The sequence below is a fragment of the Acipenser ruthenus genome, chromosome 25 (assembly GCF_902713425.1).
Source record: "Acipenser ruthenus chromosome 25, fAciRut3.2 maternal haplotype, whole genome shotgun sequence".
In the NCBI taxonomy this organism is placed as follows: domain Eukaryota; kingdom Metazoa; phylum Chordata; class Actinopteri; order Acipenseriformes; family Acipenseridae; genus Acipenser; species Acipenser ruthenus.
In genome coordinates this window covers 26,821,170-26,844,287 of record NC_081213.1, presented here as the reverse complement: position 1 = coordinate 26,844,287, position 23,118 = coordinate 26,821,170, and the positions used below count along the sequence as shown (strand labels likewise).

General features: G+C 37.8%; 1 protein-coding gene across 14 annotated transcripts in view; it reads left to right on the top strand.

Annotated features, from left to right (window-relative positions):
• LOC117412450 (ERC protein 2) overlaps positions 1-23,118 on the top strand; it is a 256,504-nt gene that overhangs the window by 33,613 nt on the left and 199,773 nt on the right. For all 14 annotated transcript variants that reach the window (XM_058999907.1, XM_058999908.1, XM_058999903.1 and 11 more), the window contains 3 exons: positions 7,607-7,681; positions 13,379-13,534; positions 16,292-16,459. In XM_058999907.1, coding sequence (XP_058855890.1) covers positions 7,607-7,681; positions 13,379-13,534; positions 16,292-16,459 — 399 coding nt within the window. The remainder of the gene's footprint in view (positions 1-7,606; positions 7,682-13,378; positions 13,535-16,291; positions 16,460-23,118) is intronic.

The following is a 23,118-nucleotide window of genomic DNA, read 5'->3' as shown; positions in this document are numbered from 1 at the left end:
AAACACAATGCCTTTCATTTCAGGCCCATGACTAGATCTTGAATACCAGATGTAAAGGATGCGATGTGAAAGGTAAGATTAGTTTGTGTTGACCCAGGGACCCTTGGTTGGAATTCATAAATGCAGAAATGGGTACATGGCAGATGGAGCTCTTTATCATCCAGGGGTGGAAAGTTCGAATTGTCAGTGGAAACACACATCTTTACTGTGCCTGTCCATGCAACGCTGCAAAGCTGCCTGCCTGCCTTTCGAAAACTCTTTAGTTCCCGCAGCCCTTGAGTAAGCGCCGCAGCTGTTTTTAACAATTTAAAATAAATGCTGTGGTGTTAATTCAAAGTAATACGATATTCAAAATATTAAAAAAGATAAGAAATCCAAGAAGCGTTTGCATCTGTATTGAAATGAAAAGGTTTGCATTCTTTTCATTTGCGATCAGTTGCAGTATCAGTAACATTAACTTGCTAGGGCTGCCTTTTTCTGTAGTTTTAGTAAAAGTTTTGAAAACGGCATCAGTGCTCCAGTTTCAGCTTCTGCTCAGTGCTGTGAGGTTGGCTGCTGTTGCTGAACTTCGCTTTTACCAGTACTGTCTAAACGAAGATTTCTAAAGGGTATTTTTATATGACTATGCTAATACGATCTTGGGTAAAGGGGCTGGAATAAACAACAGACTACATTCAGATCAGGTTCAATAAACAAGCAAAGCTGATTTAATTGTCAAACAGTACAGCTTCTGAGATTATGTACAGCATGCTCCAATTACAGAGGACTCGGATAACATGGAAGGAAGCTATTTCTACATCATCCTGAACTGTACAGGTTTTTTTTTAAAGACAAACATATTTTTTTAATATATTTAATTTTCTGAGCCTTAAACTTGAGATTGGAATCTTTCTTATTAGTACCTTAAATCCTGGCAGATTTATTACATTACAAGTCTCAGTAAATGTTCCATTAAATAAACTTCTCTTCATGTTGAGACCTTGTTTAAATGCAGGGCCTTGATGTTTTTGGCTCATTCTCTGGTTTTCATTCATGAGGGCAGGATCCTGAGTGAAACTTCAGAAATGTCGATTCTCTGTTGCGGGTGGGAAATGTGGTAGCTTGATTGCAACAGCCAAGACATCCATTAGCAGGAAAGTCTTGTTCATATGACGTACCGGTCATGGGCACAGGTGTCTCAGTGTTTTCTTTAAATCTTTTTGATAAGGATTTGGAGAGAGCCTGCCTTTTTTAATTGCATCACTAAATAGTTTTTTTTTTCCTGTGCAAAACTGCAATATTCTTTGTGCGCTACTCTTTTGCTTGCTAACCGGCTGAAATAAGAGTATATTCTTTTGCTTTCTTGTTCCAGTAAGCCAGTAAAAAAATAATAACCGAGAACATCTTGTAAAGTTTTGGAAATGCTGTGTTAACTTAATCCTTTTTGGACATTACTATCCACAGCTTAACTAGCCCAAGATCCCAAGGGGTTTTGGTAATACAGTAAAAATACTAGATCAGAGAGCTTTGTATAACAGCAAATATATTACAGAACAGTCCCTGTCTGACTGAAGCCAGTGGCATTCCAAACAACATGTTTACAGGCAAAGAAAGCTGTTGTGTTGCCATTTCTTTTGCTACAAACTGAAGAATTACGTTTAGTTGTTTTTCTGCGAAAGCGTTGAATGTACTGCAGTTCCATTTCTCTGAACCAAATAAATCGATCAACATCAATGCATGTCTGAATTTTTTCCTCAATTTACACAGCAAGTTACAGGAAAGCGTTTGCGAGAGTTCCCGTTTCTAAGCGTGCTTATTAGAGGGCTGTTTCTAATTATCATTCCATCTTTTTTAAAAAATGTTTTTTTTTTACCCAATATTTTAGTTGCCGCATTTTATATATATATATATATATATATATATATATATATATATATATATATATATATATATATATATATATATATATATAAATAATAAAACTGCAGGGGATGCTTGTGGGATCTGCTGCGGTCCCTATAATTGGTACAAGGCATGTTTAGCGTCTGGGGTAAAAATACACTTAAAACAGGATGCTTGATTCATTGTGCTCGGCCATTGAAAATGCAGTACCTTTTGAATATTTATGCTCTAATTAAGCCATAAGTGGCAGTGGCCCAGAGCATATGAGGTACTGAATACCAGCTGTGCACTAATGAACTCACATTTATCCGCACATAGCAGTGGTGATTTTAATATTGCGTTGGCATCAATTCATTTTACAAAACCATTAAACGACAACCCTGATTTTTGAGATGGAAGTCAAGAAACTAAAAAGAACAACAACAACAACAACTAAAAAAAAACTGCATATTAATTGGACATGCCTTGAGACACAGGGAGGTAACTGAAGACCCTACATTTTCAGATGAAGAGCACAAAAGCAATGCTCGAATGTCCAAATTGAAATGCGCAGAAGTGCATGTATCACAATTACAGGAGGATTTCGTGAAATTGCATGTTCTTGTTTTTAAAGTTGTAAGTTGTTGTAAAGGATTTGCAGTAAAGTAGCTGGTTAATGTTTGCAACCCAGCTTATCAACCCTGGTTCACATCATACAGCATATGTTTGTAACCTGCCTCTTAATGTTTTGCCATTGTTGCGTATCTATCGGATATCAACAGCACAGTAGTCTTTTAAAATAAACATAAGGAGTTACGCTCTGCAAACTTGACCTTTTCAGCAGTATTGTAGAATTCCAGCACTTTCTTATTAGCGCCAATACAAGCGGGATTATTTTTTGATCGCTAAGTGGATTGTCTGCATATTTTAAGCACTTTTTAATCCTCTCTATTTTAGGCTGTCCATCCATTATTCAGCAGCCTCATCTGTGGAACAGGACCTGTACAGCATCCCATTGAGTACACATGGGTGAATAACAATCCTGATCCGGTTTAAAAAACACTTAAGAATTCCTGGTATTTGTATAAGTCTCGCCTGGACAGGTGGTTTAAAGATATGCAGTGGTTGTACAGTATATGAGCACAACGAGCTTCTCTCCTGCTACTGAAAGACCTGTGGTGTTTACAGTGGTGTCTTTGCACAACAGCTTGCGTGCAGAGCTGTGTAGGCTTGCCACATGGCATTCTGCAGTCGTTCGGACCCACCTGAAGTGAATGCAACCTGGTGTGCTTGTCAAAATAAATCACTGCAGAATATGTTTTTGTTCATTTTATTTATTTTTTTTGTTATTTTCATGATCAACTAATAAGGGTAGGGTGACTGTGTAGACGTTCTAGTCCTTGCTGCGTTTTAACAGATTGTAACCTTCTGGTTTTGACACGTATACGAGTAATAGCTTCACAGCTATGCAGATGGAAAGAATATAAATGCACTTCCATTAAAATATGTGCTTATCGGTGGAACACCAGGAATGGCTTGGGAGTCATTACTGCATATTATTTGTGTACTGTCTTGACAAAGAAAATCGAATCAGCTGTATAGCACATAAAGTGACTTGTAATTTGAAGGGCAGGGCAGTGCACTCACTCATTAGAGTGACCCTAAAGTCAAAGGTTACTCATTACACCATTGTACACAGCAGTCTTGTCTGACCCTGCTTTTGCCTGGAACTGCAGAGACGTTTTAATGGAACTAGAGCTGGCTTTGTCATTGCATTAACATTTCTCTGGCACATCATGACAGTTTAATTAAGTAAATGAGGGGACACTGGCCGATCCTATCTTGATGGTCTGTGATAAGCTGTTAATGGATAGAAGCATCTTCCAAGTGAGGGTTAGGTTTCACAGTCACAAAGGGGTCTCTGCTTGCTTCTTTTTTTGTTGGGATGTCAGCCCAATGATAAATACGAACCTGGCATAAAGTTTCCATTAAAAGGAAAATGACTGCAAATGTTGCAGTTGATTGCCACTGGATTTCACCTGTAGATGAATACATCTTTCTCTCTCTATTTTATATGTGTGTGTGTATATATATATATATATATATATATATATATATATATATATATATATGTATATATATAATCTTGTTGGCCTTTTAAAATGTTTTATCCTCAAAACCCCTCCAGTGGTTTATATCCAGGATACTGTTCTCCTTTTCAGACTTATTCTTTTATTAAAGTGGAACTATTGAAGGGGAATCAATCATACTATAAAACAAATATGTGATTAGAACTACAGAACAATTTGTAACACCTGTATGCATATCCGGGATAAAAGGGTTCATTGAAAAAAAACACTTGTACAGTATGCCCGATTTGCTTGACTGTTAAGTAGTTTTCCTTGGGCTACATTGGAGAAGACGTGGAGACATGGAGCCTTGTATTAGCCTTAAGAACTACATTACTGTTACTGGCTCTTGCATACTACACGCTGTAGAACATTTCTTTTTTAAACAGTCGCTTAGATGTTTCTGTGTGCTGGGCCATTAATCATCTGGGGGTACCAAAGACAGTTTGAAAGGTGGGGCAGTGACAGTACATTTGAGAGCATTCCCTCTAGTTGATTAATGATCCGGGACACTGCTTAAAGAACTACTGTAACTGCTAACATATGGAAGAAGTCTTATTAGACCTGTGTAACAGGGGACTCGCTACATGTGATGGAAGGAGTACTTGAAATGACTGCTTTCCTGACGTATTGAATGATCTGGATGACGTGGATCTGTGGTCACAGCTTGATTGACAGGAGACAGAGATTAGAAGGTTGTGATTGACACGCTCCGCAGGCACGCAGGTTTATTTACAGAGTACAGGAACCCAGCAGTGGTAGCTCACGGGGGACTTACGGCCCGGCATACCAAAGGCAAAATAAACACTGTACAAAAACTATCAAGCAAAAGGCGGCGTGGAAACGGCTTACGCTAACAAATGGAGGGCCTGCTTCCACACCCGTCTGCTATACTGGGTGGGATCTGCTATCCCGAAACCTAATCCCTGTTCCCAACTCCTAGCTCGGAATGTACACACGATCGCCGTTGGAGGTGGTTGCTTCGTTTCCTGACCCCAGTCGTTCAGCAGCACAGGCGGACCGATGATTCGGCAGCAGCAGCGCTCTCACCCCTATGGCTTACAGCAGCTGTGATTTGTATAATCGGGACCCTTTTATTCCTGGCGCTCTGCTGCACCACGCCTACCTGCTGATTAGGAGCTCACAGCTGGTAAACATACACACGCTTCTCGTTCCTGCAAATAAACACAGCAGGCAGGCTGCTACACGCAGAACGTCAGGTTCCGTGTTAAAACCAATCCTGTTCTTATTCAAACAATCACAGCACTCTTATTTACAATAAATAATCGCAGAAACCCCCTCCTTATGTGCATGGCACCAGCCCTGCTACAACCCGCAACCCACCAGGCCGTGTGAAGTACAGAAAAATGATACAAAGACAATCTGAACACACAAAAAAAGATAAGTGCTTTATAAGACCAGCTGGACAATCCTCCTTTCCTGTCCGTTCATTCCCAAGGAACTACAGTACGTGAAAACATGGTTAATTAATATATCGATCTGTATATGGGCCCTGTCTGAACTCCTTCTCAAAACGGGTGTTGAAGTCCCAGACATCCTCAAAAAAAGCGCACACCAACCTATTTTTGAGGATTATAGCTGTATCGTTTGAATAGGGCACTAAGTACAGTATATAATGCTGTAACAACCTAATAACACAAGAAGCAGGATATTTTAGTAGTTTCTTTGAATACGTGATGTCAAATAAAATATCTAAATTATATTCATATATATATACAGTATATATGTATATTTATTTTAATTATGGCTCAATCGTTGTCAAATCCATGCACTGTGACTGCTACAGAAAGGCAAAACAAGGCTGGGAGGTTTACCAGTATGCTGGCACGATTCCCAAGTGTGCAAAATGTGTATTCACTCACTGTTCAGTATACCTTTTAGGAGCAGTTACTAAGTGCAGTTACTATAAATGATTACGGTACCTCTTCGATTCCCCAGTTTCTTCACTAGAATAACTATTCAGAGCAGTTTCTGTGCCTTTGGGTGGTGTCGTGCCTTCTTTATTTGAGAACTCCCCCGAGCTAATGCATTGAAGTTTTAGACATAGTAGCTACTGCATTTTGTTTTGTCTAATACATTATTATTTTTGTTTTTAAAGATAGGTCATTCCTCCTAAGAATATGAAACCATGTATTGTTTCAAGCATTACCACTGTGCATTCATAAAGTGTTGTAAGATTCAATCATGCTTTTTTTTTTAAATTAGATTTTAAATTAGAAGCTGATCTTTGCAGTTAAAGCTGTTTTCGTGGCTTGTGCTGCTCTTTGGTTTTCAATGTTCGCTCTGTATGCCTGCTACATGCCCTCCTACTTTGCCTTGAGGGTAGAAAACATAGGGGAATTTCTACACTACATGCTTTCATGTTGAAAGACTGCTCTTTATTTATTGATGACTTTTAATATTTATTTTATAAGGGTTGGCTTTTTCTGAGGAAATATGTTCTGTATTATTTAAGTTTAGCTGTTTTGTTAAAGGCATGTTTTATTGATGAATCGCTCTGCACTGAAAATGTAAAGGGGTTTTATGTGTAGAAGTCCTGCATTCCGACTGTCTAATTCCTGAGCTCCTGTATGCATGCATGCGAATGGATGAGAGAGGGGAGGAGCAGCCTGCTTACTTGCTGTGTTTCCTGCTTTCCGAGGCAATGCAGAGTTTGCTCACTCCTGTCTTTAACAGTTTCATGCAGTGTAATCCCCTTAGAGAAAAAAAAAAAAAAACGTTTGCAATTTGGTGCAAGCGAGTGAGGATGAATGAGAGATAGGATGGATCTTGCTGACATGATACACTTTCCTTTACCATTCATTCATTCATTCATTCATTCATTCGTTCATTCATTTGTTCATTCATTCGTTTCTGTTTCCTTTGTTTCATCCTTTCTAAAAGAAAGTAGATGCCCCATCTTCAAGACATCCCAAGGGGGTACAGTACTGTACTGTGCTACTCTGTAATCCACAATAAATCAAGACTATACTAGTTACATAATAACAAAAGTTCTCAGAGTAATGTTTCTGCAAAGCTTTACTGAGTTATTTCTCAATGCAAAGTTTAGAAAAATATATTTCTGAGAGCTGATTTGGATAATTCATGGCTGGTCTTTACAGTCACTATGCACCTTTCATACACATACTGTACTATGCAGACTCCCCCAGAAAACAGGAATAAATCTGCTTGAATTCATCAGCATATTGAAGAATACCTAGACTGGCCTTCAGCTTTTTGTGCTTTGAACACTCACTTGCATGAAAGAACAAAAGAGGATTCGAAGAGCCAGCAGTGTAAGATGAAATGGACTGAATGATTACCCATGGTCTGTGTCACACAGTTTGCCATTAATTATTGATAGAGGCTCGCAAATAGCGCATGTGCCGGCAGAATTGGTTTGTAATGTTAGACAGAGACTGCAGCAGTTTCTGAAGAGGGATTACGAGCGGATGCACCTGTAGTGTTTAGGCCCTTTTATTTATGTAGCTGGAAAACACCAAACAAGCTTTTTTTTTTTTTTACTCCTTGCTTCTGAGAGTGCATCCGTTTCAAATAGAACTGAAAGTGAGGAGAGAATGAGCCGTCAAGCTTATTTCTATCGGGTCCCTCCACAGGAGCTGCACAGGAGAACCACAGTCCAGCAAGAGCCTGCCAAGATGAAAGCTCTTCAGACTGTCATTGAAATGAAGGTAAGGCCTCTCTCAGTCTTGGTTGCATCTGCATCCTGAACTCTATTAAACTGTCATGTTGCTCTGTGCTGCTGCTGCTGCTGCTCTAGTGTTGCACTGAAACATCTTGAAGTGGTATTGCACTACCTCCGATCTGATTTAAAGGGCTATCTTCTGTTTTTAAAGTAGGATTCTTTTCTAATGTGAGGCCCAGGTAATGTGTCTTCCCTTTATATATATATATATATATATATATATATATATATATATATATGCACAACGTTTGTCAGACTCTTATTTTACTGTATGTGATGCTTCCTGATAATATTTGGGTAATGCTATATATATATATATATTGACGTGTCACTAGAATGCACAGTAAATCCTTTAATAGATCACACACTATCAAAGTGACCCTTGGTATTATAGATTCTTCTAATACACTAACACCACCGTTTAAGACACCACTGTTCCCCAATTAAGCCTAAGTGAACTCTGTTAAGAAACATACTTTGCTGGTTTTAAATAGTACAGATCACACACATCTGTACATACATATTTTCTAACCCTACTGCTTGCTTACAATATATATGGTACAGTAACACTAAATTGCTGTAAAGAAATGAAGATAGCCTGATGTCATTATTCCATAATGTTGATTCTATTTTATTATTATAATTTTTGTATACAGTATAATGTACACAAAATATGTTTACTCTGGCATGTGGGTATTATTATGAGAAGCACTTTTAATCTCAACCTATTGTATTGCAATGAAGAAATGTGACTACATTACTGTATATTGTCAGTCTGTTAAACAGATGCACTACAAACTGGTTTCACCATGGCGTATTCAACCACAATAGCTTAGCCAGTTGAGTTTGCTCTCTGGTCTGTTGCAGAAGGGTCAGTGTAATAAAAATAAATAAAAAAAGAAACTTAATTGTGGTTTAATTACAGCAAATAATAGAGCTTAGGGTGAATGAATAATGAAGAATTGAATGTTTCCTTAAAGGGTTATAAATCAAATAAAGACAAAGCCAAGTATTTGTATTTTACTTTGAGCAGTTTAAAACCACTTCTAATGTTTCCATCATAAGCATTGTTTCTCATTTAAATTCTTCAGATATTTCAGGGTTCAGCTGGATAGGGAGTTGGATGCATATCATAGAAAATCTCAATTGACTGGTTAATTTAAAACATCATTCAATTTGTTACTAATGTGTCACATGGAAGAATTCCTTTTGGTTCAAGCCTTTTGATTTGGGTGTCAGCACTATAGTATCGATTCAGCTGTGCACTTGCACATGTTGAAAAGTTTATACACGATGATATGAGACTGCGCTCCTTTCAAACGTTCTGCTTCTCATTAAGGATGTTTCTGGGGTATTTCTCACTTTGCTTCCCAAATCCAGACTTGGAGGACGTTTTTTGCAATTGGTGCAATTAGACAGGGGTATTACAAGTTTTACTGTAACTGTGTGTATTTAATCTGCAAGATATGTTTTTATTTCCATGACATTACCATGTGTATAAATATATTCTATATTGTACACTCTTCTGTGAGAGACGTGATGGAGGGACCTAATTGAGAAGAGTTGCCCAAGTAGATTCCTGGTTCAGCTGTCTGCCACATTTGCAGAGATCCTTTAAATAATGTCAGAACGCAGTAGAAGGAATTGAGTCAGGGTCCATAAGTGATCCTTTCTCAATAGGAAATGCAGCCCTACTTCTCCAGTTAGTCCATAGATTCTGCAGTGAGTGCTTATAGGAAGATACTGTAGTACCCTGCCCCCAATATAGACAAGCACACCAGGACACTTCTGTAAACCGGATGTCGTCATCTCAAACAGCTTATCTTGGTAAAACATTTTTAAACACTTGCAGCACTGCCTCCCCCGTTTTCAAAGGGGTCATGGCATGTACAATTTATTCAAACAGGCACCCTCCTGCCTCTTAGTTATGTCCAACACATAAGGTTCTCTGTTGTTCGTTTTTGTTTCCGTGATGGCGCAGGCTTTTGCTTTTCTTTCGATGCTTGATTGGCTGCAGCTGAGAATCAGTGGAAGTGCTCAGTGAAGCTTCAGGGTGTGGCTGGAAAATGGTAACACTAGCTGGGAACAGTGGAGCCAAATCACACATTTGATTAAATTTAAAATAACAAAATACATTAAAGGTGCCTACAGTGAAAGTTCTGACCCTTTATCTCCTGGCACAAAGGTTATTTTCTCTGTCCCTTCTCCGAATATTCCGTCCAACTCTTTATTAAGATCTTCAATGCCAAACTGAAAAAAATCTAGAGACTTGTTTGAGAACTTCACATTTGTGGGAGGGGTTAAAGAAGAGACAGAAACTAGGATTGGAACTTCAGAAGACACTTTCTAAAGAAGAAACATTGGGAGGTACTGCAGGCGGTGTAGTGTTATAGCAATGTATAGCTGCTACTGTACGTTTAATAGTAAACTCTCATCAGGAATTTACTGTAATCTCAGTTGAAGGCAGGGACAAAAGAGAAATAGGTTTATCTGGAATTCTGTGCTGTTCTTCCACAGGATTGGGTGGAGCCGCGGGTTTAGGGTTTTACCCAAGAGGCACGAGTTGAATCCATTCCAGACCGAAATAGCTGCCACTGATTCATATCAATTTTTACATACAAACTAGAAATGGAATTTGTTTAGTGATAGCCAAGTTTTTGAGACATGTATAGCGAGCCTCGCACAATGGAAGGTAGGTGTTTAAACCCCTTCGAGCAGAAGGAAGCAAATGCGCCCCAAGCCATGCTATTAAATGTCACACAAGACCAATGTTTAACACTTAGGAACAAATTAAACAAAACCACCTGTTTATGATTTGAGGTTTGTAAAGAAAACATTATTTTTTGTCAAGGGTACACTAAGCCAAATAGTTACTTGAGTGATATGTTTTTTCTGTGCAGTATACACACACCATATTACAGTATGCTAGTGTGTACTTAACATGCAGTCTTGCACATGCAGTGCACTGTAGCACATTACGCACACAATCGATATAAAAATGCAGAAAACCCTGTGAATATCTTAATATCTGGTCATGTGGTTGGGTTTCCTGGCAAGGGGGCCCCACATGTTATTCTAAATACACTTGGAGTTTAGGTTATAACCTAATGAAACTCTTTGTCAGCTTGTATTGCTTTATTAGAAGCACACCTGGGCTCACACTAACATATCATTCATTAACAATACGACGCTAAGATGTTATAATGACAATAAAACTGTGCTGCTATTCATACTGTGTAACTTTTGCAGAAAACAGCCCCTCCGTTCTGTTTTGATCCTGATGTAATATGGCAGGTACAGTATGTTAGCGGTTTGCTTTTTGTGAAGCTGATGTTTTTCTTTCACTTTTTGAAAAACTGATTACATTTGAACAGTTTAACCGCATTTTCTCCTTTCCAGATTGCTGAATACTTTTAAATGTGCAGTGTTGCTTCTGAGCTTAAGCAAATGCATGGACAAATAGGCTAATTAATGTGCTGTGTCCAAACACAATGATGCTCCTAACTCTTTCAGCAGCGTAGAGCTGTTTACAGGTCATACTTCAGCAAGATAACTGCACTCAAAACAGTAGACCAGTAAACTGTAAACTAATCGTAAACGAATACTGTGCATCTATGCCTACAGCTATGGCCAGAAGTTTAGAATCACCTAGAATTTTAGGATTGAGACATAATTACAAAAAAAAACAAAAAAAAAAAACTATATGAACATAATGTAGATCTTTTATTTAACATCATTTAATCAAAGAAACTACAAAATGATATCGCAAAAATCTACCGGAAGCCAGAATCGTAGTACAGTCTGTCATATTACATTTCGAAATATCACATTTTTTTATTTTTGTCAGTTTTTTGTTAAGTATACAGGAAAACTACAAAACTGTATGTAATTCAATATGTTAAACATAACATTATTCATCAGGTTTCATTTGACTTTATGAAGCAAAATTAGTTATTCTGTAGGGTGGTGCAAAACTTTTGGCCATAGCTGTACTATTAATTTATCACAATGAGACACAGTTTAATTAGTTACAGTATACTAGAGTAGTCTCTCTGTAAACATACTTGATGCTGAATGAGTTAAATACCCTATATAATAATCCTGAATCTCTGTAGATGATTATAAGTTGTTGCTTACAGATTTGGATGGAGAGAACCAATAACTATGCATGCTATTGTTCATAGTTGCCCTTTTCTATTTCAGGATCAATGTCTAGCCTTCTATTATTCAGTAAATATCTTCCCCGTGTTAATAGAAGTGCTGCACCTTTAAGAATTCTTTATGAGAATAAAACAGTGTCTTTTTTGCATGCTCTTTGATGTTTCTCAGCATTCCGCAGCTGGGCGTGGTTTGATTATGAACATACACTCAACAATTGTCTTGTGTCTTTTGATATTTTCCGAATGTTTATACAAGACGCAAACAATTAGATTGCATGCCATTGGCTCTCTCTTTTTTATCCTCTGTTTGCAGTTACAGTTTTGTTTGTAGTGTGAGTGTTTGAGATCGTCAAGCTTTTTCAAGAGAGAGAAACAGGAAAGATTATTCATCAATAATAAACATTCTGTGTTCATTTAGTAATTGCAATACTGCAATCTGAAAATAAATGCTGTAAAGAATTAAGTTTATTTATTTATTTTTAATAAAAATGCATTGGGCTAAAGAAGTGGAGCTGAGATCAGCATAACCAAATACTAATTCAAATGATTCAGTAGAGATAGTGGCAGGATACTGTAAATTAGCACTTCTTTGACTGATTTGCATTAGAACAGAAGCATACTGAAAATAGCGACTCTTATGCAGGGCTTGTGTACAGAACTCGATGCAGAATTGCAGCATCAACAAAGCTTTGCAGAGGCTTTTTGTAAAATAGAAGAATGGAAGGGGATCCTGTTCAGTTGTGTTAAATCCTCTTAGGTTCCTTAGTGTTTCAGGTTTCTCTAGTTGAGGCAGAAGTGCTGTCATTTTCAATAACTCTGTAATCAATAACCTGTCAGTGTTGTCTTTTCAAACCCCTTCGTCATGACAGCCAGCGTTGTCCCTTTCATGCATCTTTTGAAAGTGATTCATGTGTATTAATAATAAGGTGTCTTGTTTTCCTTCATTAAAAAGGCATTTCATAAGAGGGCATCGTATTAATTATGTAACAGTGAACACTAAGTGGAGACATTGCATTGTTTGTGTCTTGAATAAGACAAAAGAAAGAGCCTTATTGCTGATCACTGCGAATAAATTCTTTCAGCACAACGCGCCAGATATGAATGCTGTCCGATAATTCTCTTCCTATCATGAACGTGGACTTCAGTGTAGAGCATTAAAGGCTTTCTCTCCAAGCACTCGGCAGGAGGGAGATGCAACGCATTGTGTTTGAAAGTCCATTCATTATTATTTCAAACTAGTGAAGTGTTTGGAGATGCAATCTAGATAGGATTGTCTTTCATCTTCATGAAGCCAAAAGTGTTACGGGTATCTCTGCACCAGACACAGAACATGCAAGGAAATGCTGGTTATTAATTGATGCTGGTCAGTTTTGCAAATTTACTGCAGGTTTGCTATGATGTTCCTTGACCGTGTATTTTGGGCCTGTGAGTCTTACGTATTGCAGTGTGTAGGACCTGTTTGTCCCAGTATTACAGTAGCTGATTTTTTTTTTTTGTATTTTATAATTTATGATGAACAACAGGATACCAAAATCGCATCACTTGAGAGGAATTTAAGGGATCTTGAAGACGAAATCCAGATGTTGAAGACTAACGGTTTGCTGAACACAGAAGACCGAGAAGAAGAAATGAAGCAGATGGAGGTGTACAAGAACCATTCGAAGTTTATGAAAAACAAGGTACGGTAACAGTGAAGCCTGAATTTAGCAAAGGAAGTGACCATGTGTGGCTGCTTATTCAAGGTTCTTTTGCCATTGCCCTTTATTTATTGGGGTTTACTGGCTGTTAAGAGCAGGTCACCACGTAGACAGGTTTACTGACAGAACACTTTCTTTAGGCATGGCCTCACTGTACTGCTTACAGCCGACAACACCAATGTGACCCAATAGAACTGCAGCAGCCAAATGTATCCTGTTTTATTATTAATTATGCAGAAATTAGATTCATTTACGCCCTCCTGTCGTAGATCTGTGTGAAGCTCGCCTTCAGATTCTTCAGTACTTTTCCTGTGAGTGTTCAGTGCATTTATGGCAGAAACAGTCACACGGTTTTAACGCGGGGAGTTGTCTGCAGTGCATTATTCATTTTACCTTTTCTTTTCTTTTCTTTTTGTTTAATCGGTGCTATTTTCATAATCCAGAAACAGATGGCAGCGATATTTTGGGTTCCACCCAAAAAAAAAAAAAACACTGGTGTGTTCTTGGAAATAACCTTTCCCAATCAGGAAATGGCCTTTTCATAATCTTGATATCAAGTTCTCAGCCGTAATATGTTCATAATTTTGGAATTAGCATACAACAGCTGTTTTAAAGTTTGCATCCTGTTACATTGGTTCAAAACCCATACGCAAATATTTTTATGAACTCTCTCACCTGTACAGACAGTTTTTCCCCCCGTGCCTCACTACAGTTTTCAACGCAAAAACATTATCTTTATACCAGAAAACTTAAGGTTTCATATTTTTAAAACATCCTACCTACAGTACACTACCTACAAACCTACATGTGGAAGGGTAGCGTTACATTAGTAGCAACTACGCTTCTTGTTTCCAATTCCGCTGGCATGACGCCCAGTCAGTCTTCCGACTGCTGCCACCATTCTGCCAACTTCTTTGCAATTAATTGAATCAATTGCAGAATCAAAGTAATGTATCTGAGGGTTTCTTTTTTCTTTTTTTCGGGGGTAATGAATATTTATCAAAGTACTCAAATACGGACCCCTGGTAAGTACAAAGTGATTAGTATATTAAAACGAACGTTCTTGATCTTTTTCACATCCACTTGACAGTTAATTGGCTGGCGTGATCAGATTCGGCTGACTCAGACTCTTTCAGCAACACTGTGCTGCCTTTCAATATGTTCCCCAAAGGTACAGGTTCCACCATTCATCCTAAAGCCTTTTAAATGGTATTTATTATTCTGTCATCAAGTGGATCTTCTTTTTCCGTCTCGTCTTTCAGTGGCGGAGGCTGCAGATTGAGAACTGATAAATCAAAGAGAAGCACACTGATTGTTAAAGAAAGGTTTCTCAGATAAGAGATCAGGGACTAGTGATGTTTAACAATGGGCTTTTCATTAATAACAGCTTTGGTGCTATAATCCTCCTCAGTACATCAGGCAGACTATTGACCTTTGAAATGAACACTTGCACGCACCATGTGCAAGACAGGAGGCCTGTGTTTATTTTCTTATGTTGATTACAGAAATCAGAATTGGAATAATTTGAAAAAGGGAAGCTTTCTATTTTAAGTCCAATTCAGCTATATATATATATATATATATATATATATATATATATATATATATATATATATATATATGCTGTAAGATGTGCATAATTTATTATAAGACTATGAATGCGCTTTTGATATATTTTCCGTATTCTGTATTCATGCTGCTGGTTTCACAGGCCCTGATTGGCACTAATCTTGGACTGTGTTTTCTTAAGAAAGGTTGTCCAGGATTAGTGCTAATCAAGGTCTGTGAAACCAGACAATATATTTTGTTTATTTTCTTATGAATGATTTGAATTAATGCAAGGCACTACTGGGGCAAACGGATAGAGCGGTATTCTTCAAGGAGTAGTGTTGCTGAGTAAGGAGTGGAATCAACTATGCAGAAGCCTTTGTTGTGTTTATGCCCCCTACTGGGCACTCAACATATTACACCTGCAATCTTGGTCTCAGCCATCATCTGTACCCATTATACATGTAAAGTATTCTGTATTAGTCCTTGCCACCTGCTGGACAATAAAGAAAGCAAGTAAACCTTAACGTCCTTTCTGTGCTTATCTCTGGGTGCTTGTGCTTCAGGATAAAATCCTGATGAACACAGTGCATGTTTTTATTTTTTTAGGATGACTGCACCACTCACTTTTCTATGGGGTCCTTGAGGAATACTGTGCAGTCTTCAGACCCCCAAAAAGCCCACTGTCAACGCCCCTGGATAGTAGACTATACAGTAGTACCTTTTTGCTTCAAGCTGTTTATCGGCTATGTTTTTGGATGTTATTGTTTTGAAGTGTCTGCTGGGCTAATCTGGAATAACATACAGTATCTTTTTACAGTATATAGCCTCTGCTTTTAAGACATGTTCACATTTTTGGCAGGATATGGTGACAAGAATGACTGTGATCCTTAAAGAAATCCAAATGAGTAGAAATCTAATTTGGCTTTGCATCTGTCTGTTGTGTTCGCCACAAAGCCTGCCAAATATTTGAATGTACCTCTTATTTTTTTGTTCTAACATGTATTTCTATTGTCTTTTTTGATGTCAGTGAAATGCATGTATGTCTCCTAAATGTTTTAAAATGAAAAAACTATTTCAAACAGTGATTTGACTTTCTGCTGTTTACACGTTGATGTGTGTGAGTGATGTGGAATAAGCAAGTGCTATTTTTTGCCTACTCTTACAGTATTTTCCTTCTTTTTTTCCCAGATTGACCAGTTGAAACAAGAACTGTCAAAAAAGGAATCTGAACTCCTTGCCTTACAAACCAAGCTTGAGACACTGACCAATCAAAACTCGGATTGCAAGCAACACATCGAGGTGCTCAAGGAGTCTCTCACTGCCAAGGAGCAGAGATCTGCCATACTCCAGACTGAGGCAAGTGTTGCAGACAGAACACAAAACTGTCCGGCTTTGTTATTTTCAGACGAATCAATGCCAAGTATTAACAAAACAAATACTGATATTTTCTTTGGCGCCAGTGAAGGCTCATTACTTTAGAGCTAAGGTGCACAGAAAGGCTTTACAACCCTGAGTTGAAATTCTGTGAATAACACCAGCAATGTAGAGCATATTTCATGCCACGGAATCACAAAGCACAGGCAAATACATCTAAAGACACAAGTACATATACAGTAATGTTCAGAAGTTTGGAAACAACAAACAATTTACAAGACTAGGGGTGGGGATTGTATTGCCCATTTTTCCTCACTCAGACCCTTTACTTACTAAATACCCTGGTATCTCTGAATAGGTAATCATCTCCTCTTTTAAAAATATGCTAACTATTTTAATGAGCAAGATATAAGTAGAATAGTACCCTTTTTCTAGGGAAGCAGTACAACTGGGGATAGGAAGTTTATTGCCGGATAACTTCACTCAGACTACTTGCTCACTAAATATCTTGCTATCCCTGAATAGATAATTGTTTCCTCTTTAAAAATATGCCAAGGATTTTAATGAGCAATCCGTCTCTCAAATCCAGTGGTATCCAAAATATTATTCATTTACTAGCAATGCACCTATCCTCTGTTATGCAGATATTATTTGCAGCCTATGTTCATGATTTAGTTATAATGATTCTTCAGCTCCGGTAAATGCATTGATGTACTATGTCTTCCTTGAGTGCCTCACCTTGTAAAATGATTCCTTGTGGTTTTAAAGGGGCGTCCAACTGTTTTATATGCCCATAGAAGGTATACAGCATTTTCCCCTTGTTCTTTTGAAATGAACAGTGTGGGTGTAATGATTTTATCAGTTGGAACACATGAGAAATTGTCTTCAACTTCTATCCTCTTGGAAATGATACTTAAGATCTCTTTGTAAGGGAAATGGAGAAAGTTTCTTAATGATGTCCACTCTTCATTGCAGGAAGCAATTTGGGATGAAAATTAGGTGTAATTGTCTATACATGTGCAAAGGATTTTGGCATGAGGACGCCGACTGCATCATATTGAAAGGAATTGGCGTTGGGTTATCTGGAAACATAAGCTTCCCGATTTCATAATGGGTTAATAGACAGTTGGCTCCTATGGACCTGATTCGCTTTTTTAATGTAGAGGAGAAATGTTTAATCTCAGGCCCACGACTTTATAAATCAAGTACCACAATAGGTGCTGTCAGTGTCAACTTGTACTGTTTTGGTGGCTTCCTGAAATTCGATTACCAATATTATTTTACTTGATATAAATACTTCACTGTGTTCACCTTGTCTGAAAAATGTAAGCCAACAAGGAGGTGGTGTGGAGTAATGCCGTTGGGACAGGATTGAGAAAGGGGGTATGGCTTTGCCTCCTAGTCTCACCATTGAAACGCTCTCTGTCCAACATGTTTATTAACCATTATTTCTAACCACACATTCAAAACCAAAATGTAAGTCCTTCATACAGTAAACATCATAACACATTTCTATCTCTCTTATATCAGAGCAGTTTTCTCATACACATACCAATGAAAGGGACGCCATTACAGTAGACACAAGCTTTCTCATAATTCTCTTTTAAATTGCAGCATTGATAAACTTGTCACAGTTTATCATAAGGCAGTGGAGTATGCATTGATACCTTGGTCAGTCCATTCCAGATGATTCAAGATAACTCCACTCAAAACAGCAGACCAGTAAACTACAGTAATGTAATATACTAAATGTCCCATTTTTTCTTACTGTTCATTATAAGACAACAAAATGTAGGTAGTGTTTCTGTAAGCATACTTAGCCCTGAAAGAGACAAGGTTGAAATGTGGAGAATTAGCAACCCAACAATTTGCTTGGGAACATGTAGACTGTTGAAAAAATAATGGTGTGATTGACAAGAATTATGATGTAAATATAAGATAAAAAAAAACGTATACGAAACTGAAGTCATGTTGTGCCTTCGTCGGTGTACAATGTACATTTGTCTACTTGGCTTCATTTTACCTTATATTTTTGATGGACTGTTTTGAAGTTATGGACAAGGTTGTAAATAATACAATTTACAAATAGGATTTGAAAAATATATATTATAATATATATAATAAAAAAAGGCCTGGTTCCTAGGAGTCCCATGAGGTTCCAGCGTGATTTCCGATGACACTAAGGACTGAAAGGGATAAACAGAACTGTTGTGGTATAAAATATTTGTGGAGGAATACGCCTAACTATTAATAGATAACCCATTTGTAAGTGTTGGGAGGTCTGTTGGGTGGCTTGTTTTCTGGTAGGAGTAATGTCTGAAAGTGCAGTTATGACATGGTTCAGTTCCTCTGTTGCACACTTTCCATTTGTTTCTGTTTTCAGAGTTCATGTGACGGTAGAGCCAAGCTATGCAAACGTTTCCCTGAACCAATGTATGCGCTCTTTGTTTTGATTCTCTTTTTTATTAATGATGTATAAACATTTGGGTCATATACAACAAGCCTAGGTCAGGTTACTGGAGCTGCAGTCCTTTTTTACTCTGTGGGGATATTGTTTGAATGAAAAGATGGAGAAGTTGGTGAGTGTTTCAGTGTGCAGCAGATGTTGGGGGAAGCTTAATGCCTAGACCTTAATGTTGTCACAATATACTTTTTTTTTTCGCTCTAGGGCTTAATTAGCGTTTGTCTTCCTGCCTCCTAGAGGAGTATTTGTTTTAATCTGTTTCATTTGAAAGATCCATCCTGAACTTGGAATGTCTTTTATCCAGCAGTCAGTGTTGTGAGGGAAGTTAAGTTTGCAGCGTTGCACGCTCCTGTTGTAAGCTTTCCTGTGTAAATCTCCCCCTACAGCACAGAGCATGCAGACACACACACTCTCAGTTAAGTCAGGGTGCAGTACACTTCTGTCATGTAAAGCTATCCGTTGGGAGCATTGCCGGATCTCTAGTTAATTAACCCAAGAAGATCACGTTTATCTGTAGACACAGAATGCTTATGAGGTACGGTTGTGTACTCTGTATCTTAGTCGAATCCCCCTTACTGTAAATTCCTCATAGTTTTCAAAGCTAATGTTGTAAGCAGCAAACACAGCGGTGGCTGAGAAGCTCTCTACGGCACTAGAGATTTTAGTTTTAAAATCTCCCAAGAAATGTTTACACGCAGTATAATAATTACAAAAGAGCAAGTAAACGACAGGGATTCTTCATTTAAACTAAATATATTTGGAAACTGCAAGAAAATTCAACAGGATTTTTTTTCTCATTTATAAAGGCTCTCCATCCAAAAAAAAAGTCAAACAGGTATTCAATTTGCCATCAGCATATTTTAGAGATGCTCTGTGAGGATTCATATGGCAACATAGCTTTTAAAATGAGAGGCTACTACTTTTGATGGCATCTGGAGGGATCTAATGAGACACAGTGTAGAGGTAATTATTTTAACACTCGGATTAAAATGGCACCCTACAGGTTGCTGGGGTCTTCACCTAAACCAAATAAGCCAACTAACATGGAACATACGGTACTATTCAAGTAGCTTGTCAGATTGTTCAGTGTAATGTATACATAATCGGTTAAAAATATTTAGCTTGTGTTATAGCTAGCTAAACATGGCTTATGTGGTTTAAACATATCTCGTTATCAAGAAAAGAGCAGTTTCTAGTCGTCTTTCTGGTTGATTTGCTGCTAGACTAAACAATTGGAGAATCTTGAGACACATTTAATCTTAATGAAATAACATTTCTGTCAATGTTTTGAAAGAAAATTGAGAGCTGCAGTCAGCTGGTAAAGGTGCCGTGCAGTGTAACAGTAGTGCTTGAAGAAGGAGCAGAACGGATTCAATTTGATAGAGAAACAGAGAGCTAAGGTCATATGTTTACATTATCATGTGCTTTTAAAAGGAACAGACACTTGTTTGAACAGCTATTACAGGATAAACACAAAGTGAAGCTCTGGTTTTGTAATAATTTCCATTAGCAATGTTTCCAGAGCAATACAATAAAATAAAATAAAAAAATAAAGCATTTGATACCAGCACTGCTTCTCTGTATCGCTCGTGTTTCTAAATTGATAATATTTAAGTTAAAGGGGAAAAAAAAATACTATTCATAATTTAGTTTAGTTGCATACAACATCTACTTTTCCTGAAGGGGTTGTGCTGTATTCAAGTTTCTCAAAGGTAGCCCAGGTCTCAGACCTGCTGAGTCGACACAAATACTGGGTTAAATGCTGGTTTGTGTTGTAATGATTAGTTGTAAGGTGCTATATAAATGTGACTGATTGCACAAGTCCAATCCTTTAAATCTCAAAGTGTAAACCGTAGTCAGGGCGAAAATAGGTTGCTCATTGTTAAGATTTCTGTAGTATCTAAGTGTGTCCTGCATTTTAGAAAAGTCAGTTGGACACTGAGTTTATTACCACACTGGCCACACCCAGTCAGAAGCACTAGCCCACGTGTCACAGACTGCAGCCTAGGCCCCACCCACTGAAGCAATTTCTCAGACCCTGAGACTGGTCAGGCTGAGTGCTTTCTCAATTAAAATTACCTAAACCAAAAGTCAATCAGCATGAGCACAGTACTCTTTCAGAACGTTGCTGCAGTAAACTGCAGGGGCAACAAAGCATAGCAGACATTATACAAGCTTAGCAGTCATCTAGTGCCATTTCTGCTCCTGACCTTTGGTGGTCAGATGATGTTATAAACTGGTCACTTTCAATGTGCATGATAAAATCATGGTGATCTATAAAATGACCATGCAAATGGGAAACTTTTTTAAGGACAAGGAATCGAGGGGCTAGGGGGCAGCTTTTAAAATGAAATATCTGTTTTTCAAGCAATTGGCTGAACTGGCTAAATCATACATGTTCTATAAGTCATGCACAGAAAAGTGTGGAACAATTCAGAGGGACAATATAATATGTAGTGTTGTCTCATGTGCAAGAAAACAATAGAGGTCTGGAAGTAAAAATCAGCATTGAGCTGTAATTGCTGATTACCAAGTGCCTGACACATTTAGATTTTTACCATTATGGTTTGGGAACAATTTACTGTGGCAAAGATCTAAAAAATGGTGAGTCATGTAGTTAATGGGGCTGTTTAGTGGAGTGCCAATAAATCAGGGTGTCAGGATTGTAAACAATCTCCAAAATGATTACCAGCTGGGACAGAAGTATTTAGAAAATATTAATGAACGTGAGTGTGCCATGATTTGAACGGGAAACGGGTCTACTGGAGATGTGTTATAGTACCGGTTACAATTATGGAGACTTGCGATAATTCTGTGTTGCGGTTGAATGTTCATTAACCCCATAACCCTCTAACCTCACCACCACCCACAGCAAGCAGCGCTCTGGGCTAAAGAATGAGCTCCTTCTTCTGCAGAATACACTCCCGCTTTCTCTCTGCCCCCCCGAGCTCCAGACCTTTGATCTGTTGTCTTTTTCTCACTAAATCATTTTGGAAAGAGTATGTAGTAATCCTTTTTGTTTATAAAGTTTCATTTTTACTTCACGTATGCAGGTAACACGGTTATTTGGAGGATATTGCAGGTGGGGGAATGTTTTTTTTTTTTTGGTGAAAAGTTGTCTTGTTCCTATCCGCTTACTACAAGAAGTTTGTGGACTGTGGCGACTGCTGTTGCTCAGTGAACCATAGCAACCTTGTAAAGAGTAACAAGAAAGCTGCCAGAGTGAGGCGGGTGTATGGATGTGAATAAAAAAAAGAAAAAAAATGAAACTGTTTTAAAAATAAATGTTTAGAATACCCTAGTGAATAAAGGAAGTGTTTTGAGTCCATTTTTTGGCTTTCCTGAGAAAGCATAAACACAGTACAGTAAATCAGAGCACATGAAAGAAATAGCTTGAGTTCATACTTTTTACACTTTTAGCTACTAGAAAGAAAAAAAAAAAAACAGCAGTGCAGTACTTTCCGCTAAACTTTCCGCTGTCATGCCTCCACTTTTTCACAGGCGTGTGAATCCATTTTTGGGAGACACACTTCATATTCCACACACGTACCAGCAGCTACAGCAAGTATTCCAACTGACTCGCTTCTCTGTCGGGGGTCTCTGTTAGGTGATAGAACAGAAACATTTGGCCATATTTACTGAATCTTGGAGAACAGAAGAATGGTTACACTTGTCTGAAAGACATTTAATTAAATTAACACATGGAGTAAGTGCAGATACAGATGGCAGCATCATTATCAGAGCAATTAGGGACCTTAAACTAATTCAAGAGGTCGTATATTATGCCTAGTCAAGTTCATAGATTTGAAAAACATTTCTGGTTGCACAAGGTTTTTCTTTCTTTATTTATTTATTTATTTATGTATTTTGCTAGAAGGTTGGCTGCCAACTTGGATATATTTAAAAGATTTTTTTTTTTTTTTAATGAATCGATTGGATTGTAAACTATTGTTAGTTGTCCCAATAAAGGTACATACATTAATACATTACTTAATTTGCAACTTTCAGTGTTTTATTATGTTTAAAACAGTTTCAAGAAATGTTAAAATAACCAGTGTGTTGAGTTTGTTCAAAGCCAGAGGAATGCCAAGGCACTATCTTGGTATACACTTGTTTTAGCAGATATGTATTTCTTAAAAATTTGCACACCAGGAAAGCCTCATTGAGTTGCCTCAGC